The 12,095-nt window shown below is 41.4% G+C and overlaps 1 protein-coding gene across 2 annotated transcripts in view; it reads left to right on the top strand.

Annotated features, from left to right (window-relative positions):
- The first annotated feature begins 4,262 nt into the window (after nt 1-4,262).
- Nucleotides 4,263-12,095, top strand: part of arhgap22b (Rho GTPase activating protein 22b) — a 45,712-nt gene continuing 37,879 nt past the window's right edge. The window contains exon 1 of one of the 2 annotated variants that reach the window (XM_084740273.1): nt 4,263-4,700. In XM_084740273.1, the coding sequence (XP_084596399.1) occupies nt 4,658-4,700 (43 nt within the window). In that variant the 5' untranslated portion in view covers nt 4,263-4,657. The remainder of the gene's footprint in view (nt 4,701-12,095) is intronic. The other variant, XM_084740274.1, reaches the window with a different exon arrangement.

Here is a 12,095-nt window from a genome sequence, read left to right as displayed (position 1 = left end):
CACGGGTCCACCCAAACCCAAGGACCTGAGACCCGACCTGGGACCCGTACAGGTTCCAGTCCACATTTTATAAGTTAACTTGTTACAAGCTGTAAAATAAGTGCTGATCAGGTCTTGGTCTCCCAGATGGGTCGGGTTTCACAAGTCCAGCTTTCAAATAAGATCCGGTCTGGTTTGGTTCCAGGTAGTACATTTCCAGGTCTTTATGGGTTTGGGCACAACTCATAAAGACCTCTAGCCCACAGCCACCTCCAGTGCCAACTGTTACTGCCCCTGTTGATCTTGGGACAGCAGAGCTGGCCTGAGTTCACCTACAATACTACCTTAATCATAATAATGACTGGCCAAAAACTTTTGTTTAACAAAAATTGAGGTAGTTGAAGAAAGTGTCTGGATTGCTGCATCTACAAATTCAAGTTAAGACTCTACCATGCAGAGCGAAAGCCATATATCAACAACATCCATAAACACTGCTGACTTCTCTGGGCCAAGCTCGTCTGAGATGGACTGATGCAAAGTGGAAAAGTGTGCTGTGGTCTGACGAGTCCACATTTGAAATTGTTTTTGGAAATCATGAACATCGTGTCATCTGGACTTAAGAGGAGAAGAACCGTCCAGATTGGTACCAGTTCAAAAACCAGCATCTTTGATGGTATGAGGGTGTGTTAGTGCGAATGACTTGGTTAACTTTCCCATCTGTGAAGGCCCCATCAATAGTGAAAGGCACAAACAGGTTTTGGAGCAACATATGCTGCCATCCAGACGATGTCTTTTTCAGAGATGTCCCTGCTTATTTCAGCAAGACAATGACAAGACACACTCCACATGTGTTACAAAACTGTAGCTTCATAGTAAAAGAATTCAGGGACTGGCCTTCCCGTTGCCCAGACCTGTTTCCTATTGAAAATATGTGATGCATTATGAAGCACAAAATATAACAACAGAGATTTAAGACTGTTGAGCACCTCATGTCGTGTATCAAGCAAGAATGGGAAACTTTTGCTTTCAAAACTTCAACAATTATGTTCCTCAGTTCCACAAACACGTAATTGAGTGTTGTGAGAAGAAAAGGTGATAGAACACAGTTGGAGACATGACTCTGCAACTTCCAACTTAACTGGAACAAATCCTCACGTTCTTTTTTGATTTTACACAACATCCCAGCTTTTTTGGAATTGGGCTTTGTACAAGTCTTAGTCACAATGCTCCACCCTAACAGAGCTTAACTCTTAAACAAACTGTCCCCTTCATATGAAGCTGTAGTGAGTCTGGAACAGGCATGGGGGCCTGTATATGCCAGAGTCATGGTGCCACTGAAGTGCACACACTGAGCAGCCCGGTGGTTATGGCTAAACAAAAAACAGGAAAGCTATGGTTGAGCGCTGCTCTGGTGGTTTTCATCTCTGCCACTCGTCCCGCTCTGTGGCTTGAAACGTCCATGTTCCCTCTTCTTCTCACCTTCCTGTCTCTATGATAACAGAACAAAAGGACGATAATTTTGGTGATAATTCAGAGGGAAACAACACCCGGAGCCACACCCAGCACCGTGTGACCACATCGCTTTCACCCAACCTCGATCTGTAACCAAACGCTGGCACTGAAGGCTTTTTATTGCTGTCTCATTTTGGCTTTTTTGGCGTGTTTGTATATGTGTGTGTGTCAACCCTCCCTTGCTCTGCTTCATCTTGGTTTCTTGTCAGTGTGTGTGTGTGTGTCCCCTCTTTCTGTTTCATTTCAGCTTGGGTGATCTCTATCAGTGTTTCTGTCAGACTCATCTTGGCTTTGGTTGACTGTGTGTGTGTGTGTGTGTGTGTGTGTGTGTGTGTGTGTGCAGTAGATCTATCTATGCATTCGCTTCTTCATTTTAACTGCTTGCTGGCTTGTGTGTATACATGCATGTCTTTTATGTGAGGGCACACACACACACACACACACACCCCTCCACCCCCTCTGTGCCTCCCTCCCTCTTTGCTCTGTAATAAGAGCAGCTGTGGTTGACGCGAGGCCAGCTCTGATTCAATTGCAGTGCAGGACTTAAGGCTATTATCCTCTGTACACTGGAGGAGGAGGGAAACCCGGCTGCTGTGGCACAGCTGCTAACAGCAATGACAGATCTGACACTGCCTTCCAGACAAGCTGGAGAGCAAGAAATTTCAAAAATCAGATTGAAAAACGAAGGAAAAAAAAAACTCTTGGAGGCAGAATTTCATGCAGGAAACTCAGCCTAAACATTCTGATGGATTTAACACAGCAAACGCTTCTTCTTGTGTACTTTTCTCACCCTGAATAAAATATTATTGTTGTCAAAATTCCTAACTTTCAATATAATGTTTTCTGGTCAACTGATTAAAAGCTGCTACATGTGGAAGATGATTATTGATATTGATATTCCAGGATTTGCATAGCATCATTTATTCCTAATGTTTAGGGATGCACCAGTACTGATTTCAGTATTGAGTATTGATCAAATACTGTGCTCATGTACTTCTACTCATAAAGCTATTCCGATACTATGAGGCCTGATAGCCACTTTACAAAAAGCTGCTCCTTCAACACGAGCAATTTAATAAAACGTAAAGAACCAACATAACACAGAGGTCAAGGAGTTTGCTAATGCTCACAGTGGGAAACAGCAAAAACTATTTGTTACGTTTTGAAAGTGAGGAACATGTGATCAACATGTGACCTGCATGATCAAAGTCACTGAAATGCAAAGTCACTGAAGTCCGCTGAAATGTGTGGCACTTTGCGCTGTGCAATACAAGCATTGCACATTAACCAGCAAAACATGACAGCAGCTCACTAGATGCTTCAACTTTTCAGACTGAAGAGGATCACAGTGTCAGCAGGTAAACGACCCGGAGCTGACGTTAGCTGCCAGCCTGCAACACAGTGGCTAACATTAGCAGTGCTAGCAGCAGCAGCTGCTGCTCTGCTTGCAGGTTAAAGTCCGTGTCTGTGCTGAATGTGGTCACATGTTGCTCCAGTCAAGTGATTATATACCAGTTTATTCTGTCACAGTCTACATTCTAGGTCCCATGGTGGGGCGTGACTCTGCCTCGGAATACTCAGAAGATATAAAAAAGTGAAATTGCACAACAAAAATGAGATTAAAATGTACTACTAATGACTTACATGGGACTAGAACTAACAGTCGATTCCAACAGGCGAGGCTGCTTTATGTTACGGCTGCGCCACGTCCGCCGCAGCTGATCGCAGCCATTCTACACGACGCTTGTGATTCCGCCTTCTGCATCCCAGAAACAGCTCTCCGCTTTGCTCGCTTCAAGTCGAGTCTATTTTTGACAGATGCCACATCAATCTGCATAGAGCAGGCAGGAAGTGAGACACCGAAACATCAGAGAGAAGTTGGTCAGTTTTCAAAATAAAAGACCCTGTGCAGACTCCCAATCATAAAAACAGACAAAAAAAAGAAGCTGTATAACTACACAGCCTACTTATCCATGGTAGAAGCACTAAAATCAAGGAAAAGTGACAAAATGAATTAAATCTGAGCAAGCCAACATAATCAGGCAGGCAAAAAGTTTAAAACAATTTAAAATACACAACAAAACCTAAAAGACAACAATTTTACTAACACTATCACATAATTAAAATATGACTAAAACTAAGTCACATTTTTGTCAAAAAAAATAAACTGCAACTAAATCAAAATTAGATGCCACAATGAACACTGGTGACATGTTTCTTCTTCTGTCTTCTCTTGCTACCGGTGTCACACTCCTACACTCGTTCTCATGTGTATTACAAGCCACTGTAGCTCGAGCCAACATGACATTGTCTGTTAGAAGGGGAACAGTATTTTTTCTTCCTCTGGTTTTCCTGAGTTGTGCCACTGGAATGCCTGGTGGATGTAATTACGACCTACTGTACGAGCTGGGAATTTCCCACGTTGTGACTTTGAATTGAAGGCAGCATCGTCCTTAGAGTGGCAATGACAAAAATGGTTAAGGAAGTTAATTAAGAGCAGAGTGAGAGATTTAAAGTGGAATTAGAAGGGAATTGTGACGAGGGAAAGAGGAGATCAAACGCTGATGCGGCAAGATGAAGAGAAAGCAGAGGAAGGATGAGGGGTTGATGGGTGATTAAGGGAAGGAGGTGGAGACAAGCTGAGGACCTCCACAGCTTAATTAGATGCAGAAGGAGGAGACACCTGCCACATGAACACCCCCGCCCTCCCATTCTCCCCTTTACAAATATGCAGCTCTTCATGAAAAGGACTCACTGCAGAAAATAACAACACTTACGACCCGGCATCTGTTCCCGGCTCAGGTCTGCCAATGGGAGACCCACCCCAAAAAGCCTCCTCCTCCATCTACCCCGGGCGGATGTACAGCTATGAATAATGTAACAGGGAGGGGTGGAGGCCACTGGGCGTGTGCGCTGGAAAAAATAGGGGTAGTTCCTCCTCCTCCTCCTCCTCCTCCTTCTCCTTCTCCTCCTTCTCCCATCACCACCCCCTTCTCTTTCCATTCTCCTCCCCTCCCCGGTTCACCCAACCCCCCAGCTGCCGGCCGCACTGCAGAAGGTCAGAGGCAGAAGAGGAGGAGAGAGGCGAGGACACAGAGAAGCAGAGACAGGGGTGGGGTGTGTGGATGTACATGAACATGCCGAGAGGACTGTGCGTGGACGAGCGATGACAGCCATGCTGAGCCCAAAGATCAGACAGACCAGGAGAGGTAGGACACGCTTTGATTCACATCTTCAGTACCATTAGCTGCTCATCCATCCTTAACTCTGCAGTGACACATCTGACAGGGTGTATGATGGGAGTTAATCAGACCAGAAGATGTGTTATGTGTGATGGACATTGACCTGCACTTTTTCAAATATGTTGCATCTTTTAAAAAAGTGCTTTTTTCCTCCTATAACTCAGATTTTACACCAGAACATGCCCGTAAAAACACTTTTTTCTCCACTCCATCCATGTGTCTACTGCAGTCACATATTTCTGAATGAAGCGGCGGGTCTGCCCACGCAGCCTACATTAGCATTCTACTACAGCTGGCCGATGCTGCCGGTGTGAATTCTATTAAGAGGAGCAAGCAGCATCTCCAGTTTCATCACTGCAGCGCTCAGCACTATCAGGCTGCTGTCAGCTGCTCGTGTGAGTGTGTACGCTCACACTCATACATGTACAGTATGTGTGTGTCTGTGTGTCTGCGTGGATGGATGTATTAATATGTCCGTGTGTGCCAGTGTGTGTGTCCTTCCCTTCCTTCCTTGGCAGTAATCTCCATGACTGCAATTATACAGCTGGATCTGATTATGATGAAATGAATAGCTCCAAAGAATGGGAGAGTGATGTGTAAATCCTCCGCTGGAGCGGCATGAAATTTGCAGCAAAGTGGATTAAATCTGTGTTTGCATATATTAGGAAGGTGGAACAGACTCAACTGGCTTGATGAGTAAGTATGATTCACTGTGTACATTGTGTAAACTGGCACTTAATTGATAACAACATCACAATTAGGCAGCATCGAATAATTTTACATGACATGATGGTTTAGTGCTAGTAGCATTAGGGTAAAAGAAAAGAAAGTCTTCTGTATGATTTTGTTGTGAGTTTTGCAAAACTAGGTTTAAAATGAGTAAATCCTGATTTAAAATGAAGCAGAGCTCTGTTAAAACTAATCTTTGTTCAGTAAATAAAGTAAACTGACATTAAATAGTTTAATCAATATGGAGTAAAAGAGGGGGAAACCTTTTGGCTGCTCTGTATTTCTTAACAAAATCTTGCAGTGTTTGGTAGCTAGCTAAAAAGTAAAACAAAAAAGAAAGAAAGACAGAAAGGGAAAGAAAAAAATAACTTTGTGTTGTTTTCTAGCTAGCTAAAAAGTAAAAAACAAAAGTGAGATTGTTAGCTAGCTAAAAGGTATGAAAAAGAAAAAAGGTTGCATTGTTTGCTAGCAAGCTAATAAAAAAAGTTTATTGTTTGTTAGCAAACTAAAAAGTAAAAAATAAAAGTTGTATTGCTCGCTAGCTAGCTAAAAAGTTAACAAAATGTTATTTTGTTTGTTAGTTGGCTAAAAGTTTGATTAGCCCAGTTAGCCTATTTATGATGGCTCAGCAGAGAATTATTCATCTCAAATGGTAGCAGTTTTAAAAGTTAAGCCTTCTCAAGTGTAAGCTTAAACTTAATACTGGATCACAGTTTAAAGTGGGGCTTAAAGTTTTTGGGCAACGGAATTAAATATAATCTAGGTTTAGAGTAAAAACTAAAGTAAAATAGAGGTTGAAATTTAATCTTTCTTAATTTTACTGTGGTCTACAGGTTTGGTGATACATAAATTAAAGTTAAGTCATGATTTAATTGTGGTTAAAATTAATCAGGTGTTGGGAATACCACTCATCTTTGCTGCATTTCTGTTAAGACAGTGAAAATTGAAGAGATTAAAGTGACGCTATGATTCTGCGTGAGAAACATTCTCTACATACCCCCTGTAAATTGGTGCTTCACTGCTGACAGCATCACATTTGTTGCACGGAGCCCATGAATAAACGGGTATGTGACAGATGTGGTGGTGTAGTACAGACTCAGCCGAGGTTAAAGCGGGTCAAGAACGGGACACAACACAACCAGTGAGTGAGGCATTTTACATGACTGAACCATTTCTGCCGGGCAAACTAAAATGTCAAAGAAGACACTCCAAATATGAATCAATAGTATAAATGTCACTGACTTTTTTATTGATCATTCATGGCCGCGACATTCATGATGCTGGAAGGTCGCTGAAAAGTTAAATAGCATAGATGTACTGTGAATAAGCTATGGCATGTTTGACTTTGGGCCAGTTGACAAGCTAACTAGCTTAGATGTTCTGTATATCATTTAAGACTTGTTTGAATTTGGATGGTTAGCATGTGATCTAAAATAGCTACATTGCATTGTTTTTTTCTTGACTTTTTTCACTATATGGATGAAATTAACTTAATTGACTTGACTTTTTTCAGTTCATAGATCACTATGTTGATACCCCCTCTTTGGCTTTGTTATTCACTGTCAGCCAAATATGAAGTTAGAGCAAGGAAACAGTTAGCCTAGCCAAATCTATAATATGTAATATTTATGCATTAAAATGTCTAAATACCTAGACTTATGTTACATATTTTGTTGAGCTGTGTACTGACTTTATCCCAAATGTGTCTCACCGCTTTCTGTTACGGGACATGTGAGATACGTCAGAGACTGAGGAAGGAAGTCGGGAAATATGACTCAACCTAACGTGAATTAAACTGAATATATCTCATCCGTGAAAATGATTTCTGCCTGAGTCATGTAAGATAAATTTTCATCTGCAATGGTGGTTATTTAACAATGAAGATAACAACTCCCATGATTCCATGCTACTTTAAATATTATCAAATATCTTTCATTATTGTTTTTGTGTGAGAGACTCCTACTGGCAGAACAAATTGTGTATTTAAAGCGATAGTTTAATATTTTAAGCAAGAGTTACATGAGAAGATTGACATAGTAATAATCAGTTTGAGGGCTAAATATAAAAAAACAGCCAGGACACAGTTAGCCTAGCTTAACATAGGGACTGGTAGCTGGGCAACCTAACTAACACGTTGTATTTTAGTTGTTTATTCTGTGCAAAACTTTAAGGGAAAGCTTTTTATCAGAAAATAGACCACTAAATTAACTTGGCTTCACTATGTTGTTTGCCCCTATTAGCAAGGATCAGGAGAGAGTTAGCCTGGCTCACAGCTATAATACTGAACACTTATGCATTAAAATATATGAAAACCTAGGCCTATATTATATATTTTGTTAAGGCTAATAATGAGGCTAGATCCAGGAGACAGTTAGTGTATCTTAAAGCTATAATACTGAACACTTAAAATGTATGAAGACCTAGGCCTCTACTATATTTTTTATTAAGGCTAAATATGAAGCTAGAGCCAGGAAAACATTAGCGTAGCTTAACACAGGGGCTGGAAGTTGTGGGCAGTTAACATATTGTATTTTGGTTATTTAGTCTGTACAAAAAATGAACTGTAAAAACAACTTTTTTTTTCATTGGACAGAGCTGGGCTAACAATTCCCTTTTGCTTGCTGTCTTTGTGCTAATGTAAGTTAACTAGGTCTAGCCTTATATTTAGCATACAGACACAAAACTAGTATCAATTTTCTCACTAACCAAGAGTGCAAATATGTACATTTCCCAAAATGTCTAACTAATATTATTTACCCAACTGATTATTCGGGGTCTGCCCCTGAGGTGTAATTAAATCGGTGCGATTATGCCTTCCTTACAGAGCAACTCATGAAGAAGTAAAAACACATTTTACTACCAATCTAGGATGCTAGTAGACGGATTTTTCTAACTAGGAATCTTTTCTGCTCCATGGAAGAAAATTCTGACTGCTGTCCTTCCATGGCTGACATATTAAAGTTGTAATAGGGTTCTATCGAGGGTATATTTTTCTTGGGCTGTCACCAGAAACATAGTAGCAGCTTTAATTGCCCACATATCAGCTGCTTCATTCTCTTGCTATATCTTTCTGATCTGCGTTGCCATGGTTTTATGATCAAAGTCCCGCGACGTAGCAACACCCTGACATTCTGCCTTTTCCCGGGCGCATGAATGAACACCCTCACAACCAGATACTGTGAGCGAGAGCATGCCGCAGAGATAAAACATTCACACACTGACACACTCGGAAAATGAGCATGTGGAGACGATAACATGCGCAGAAATGCACGGATATCCACCATCCACCCTCTGCTGCAGATCAGTTCTGCTCCACTGCAGCTTTCACATACAGGCTGTATATTACCGGCCACACCTCTAGCTTAAGGCAGGAAGCCACACACACACACACACACACACACACACGAACACACACATGTAATGGTTAAAGCATTAATCAACAGTGATAGGCTAACTGGAAGTTACGCACTGATGCACCTGTAACTCTCTTTGCCATTTTCTACGAGCCATAAATCACTCCACAACAACCAGATTAATGAAATTGAATTCCTCCAACATCCCAGCATGCATGCTTATGTTGTGTGTATGTGTGTGTATGTGATTTAGTCATCAGTGTAGTATTGTCTAGCTATTGTGGAGCGCCATCCTAATGGATGGGCTCCTCTATGATGTGCATAAGAGCCATGCATCCATTTCCTGCTGGTGGTAAATATATGACTCCAAACTGCATTAAGTGGCATCATGGGGGCTTGGAGAGTGTGTGTTCAGGCATACAGCCTGTGTGTGTGTGTCTGTGTGTGTGTGTGTCGGAGGGGGGGGGTGTAGCATCAAGTGTCCCTTCATGTGCCATACTGTACCACTTGTGTTTTGATTTCATTCTGCAGACCATTTGTTCACATTGTAACATTTCTTGCATACGTAGACGTGACACTTGTGAGTCCAACTTTTTATATGGGCAGGAGGTGCTCTGAATTTCAATATTGCATTTCTCTTTGAATTTGTCAAGCCCTGTAACAGAGCAAGCATAAACAACACCAGCCATATTGCATTCAGACAAACGGACTGAATCTGCAGCATCTCGGGTAGTGTGGGTTTGTAGAACCTTTACTTAATGCAACCTTGTCAATCAATCTATCAATACTTCTTCAACCACTTATCCAAAGTCAGGTTGCAGAGGTAGTAAATGCATGGGTCTAAAATAAAGATGTTCTATTCTACAAGTGTTGCTGGATTTTCATCTTTTTCCCTTCTCTGAGCACCTTGGAAGTAGGTGAAGTATAACTGCAGTTGACGAGCTAACATGCTAGCAAGCTGGAAATATGCTGGTCACAACAACAACTTCTGTCTGTTTTCTCTGTAGGCACAAAATTGGACAAAAAAGCCTCTCCGGACTTGCTAGCTGAATTTTCATTTAGCCAGCTCTTCAGATCAATCTCTTACGAGACAATACATAATTTAATTCTTCAAAAACTGAAATGATACCACTGTCTAAATACCATACCTCTTCTGCAGAGCAGTTTAAACTTTGTCAGACAAGATTTAATCAATCTAAGCTAATAAACAACAATAGCTTCCCCCATTTTGGATTCAAAGGTCAGCATTGTAAAGATGGCTTCCTACTGGCAAATGTCAATGTCCACCAATGTTGAACTCAGTGGGAAAAAATCACACAGATTTACTTTGCCCTCATGAACAAATCCACTGATGGAAATAATTCCATTTTAAATGCCAGGGTGACGGAGCTTTGAATCTGTCAGGATTGTTGTGTGTTTCTCTGTTCGTTCAATTTCAAGGACCAGTGTGTAAGATGTAGTGGAATCTAGTGGTGAGCTTGCAAATTAAACACCTCATCTTACTCTCTACTTCTGTGTAAGAGAACTTATAGTGGCCATGAAACTTGTGCAAAGCATGAAAGGCCATATCTAGAGCGGGTGTTGGATTTGTCCATTCTAGGCTACAATGGAAACATGGTGGCCTCCGTGGAAGAGGACCCACACTCTTATTTTCAGGTGATTATACACTAATGAAAACATTGAGAAATATTATATATTCAGTTTCTGCCATACTTTGCCACACTGGACATTTTAGTCTGTTTTTCTTTTGCTGTAAATCACAGCTGAAATCAAAGTTTTATAAAACGGTCTACAGTGTACAGTGGTCTGCTCATCATACCCCTCCCCACCAACAAACTCACACGTTTATGATATCATGTTCATGACTGAATGAGTCGCCAAGCTGTCTGGTATTCCTGGATATTCAGCTCCATACCCGGAATTATTCATCCATGTCTCTGAAATAACATGACACATGGACCAATTTACATAAATTATCATTGGAGTGTGTCACAATAAACAAATGTGGACATGCTGTACATCTGCACACACAGCCAGGCATGATGTTAAGCCCCTATTATTTGACTCAGCCCTTCCCTAACTACTATCTACTGTAAATGGATGAGCCACAATTATGCTCTCTGTTTCGGTGAATTGCTGTGATTATGCATAGAGAGCGCTTTACAGCGAAACAGCCTCTTTTCAGCATTGTAGTTGATAGTTGTAGAAGTGACCACAGAGCAGCTCCACCCAAGCCAAGGAAGGTCTGAATCACTCAGAGCAGAAGGTCCAAATTGGCGCAGTGGGTAGTCGTGCTTGGCACACACACACTCACACACTCAAAAATCAGTTGTTGTGACTCAGGCGTGAATCATAGGCCAGTGTATGTTCCACTCGGTCCGTGATCCAGACAGCTGATGCATTAAACAGTGGTGCTTTTTTATGCTAACACTGGCAGGGAAAGGAATGATGGAAAGACATGAGGGACGCAATGTGGTGAGGAAAAACAGAAGGGTGAAGGAGGACAGGGAAGGTGAGTGCCACTTCTTGCTGGTATTACCAGGAAATGAGCAAGACACCCAGTCATGGTTTTAATGTTCAGTTCACATTGCTGTTGATCACATGTGAGATGTTTCCGCCACCAAATGATCTGTTGGTGTCCTCAGAGAAAGGGTCGCAGTGGGACTAAGATCTCATTTGTGACCTCTCAAGTGCAATCTTCAATCTAATTCTGAATATTTGAAGAAGCAAATTTAAAGAGGCCATTGGAAAACCTGAAAACATGTCAGCTCGATGAAGTCACAGTTTGGGAGTGAAAAAACTCAAAATGTTAAAGAGACTAGGCATCAGCTAAGGTTTTTTAGTAAACATATCCGACCATGATACGATATTACAAGAATACCAGAACCCATCAGCTATTGACTGACCATGATTTAACATCTGGCAGCAACAGCCAGTGTTCTGGGGTCTTTCAGGTGTAGCCAGTGGATATCCAGATAATGGATGTCCAGGCCAAGACTTTCTCTTCCATACTTCGATCATTGTTTAGAGTCTGATTAGCAACTTGAGATGCAAGAATGGAGTTGGAGTTGAAAGACAACCTCTACAATCAAATTGTTTTATGAGTATGAACTCAGATATTTAAAAAAAAAAATAGCCAGTGATGTCAAGATGCCAAGACTGTATTTTGGTCAATGTGTCCACCTCTTTTGCTCTCCACACTAGGCTTGGGTACAATATACCAGGGTATTATGGAATCTTGATGGTATGGCTTTTGGTGCTGTCAAAAATACACACAATT

The sequence above is a fragment of the Lutjanus erythropterus genome, chromosome 17 (genome assembly GCF_056507025.1).
Source record: "Lutjanus erythropterus isolate fLutEry1 chromosome 17, fLutEry1.hap2, whole genome shotgun sequence".
In the NCBI taxonomy this organism is placed as follows: Eukaryota; Metazoa; Chordata; class Actinopteri; order Lutjaniformes; family Lutjanidae; genus Lutjanus; species Lutjanus erythropterus.
This window is presented reverse-complemented; position numbering and strand designations above follow the sequence as displayed.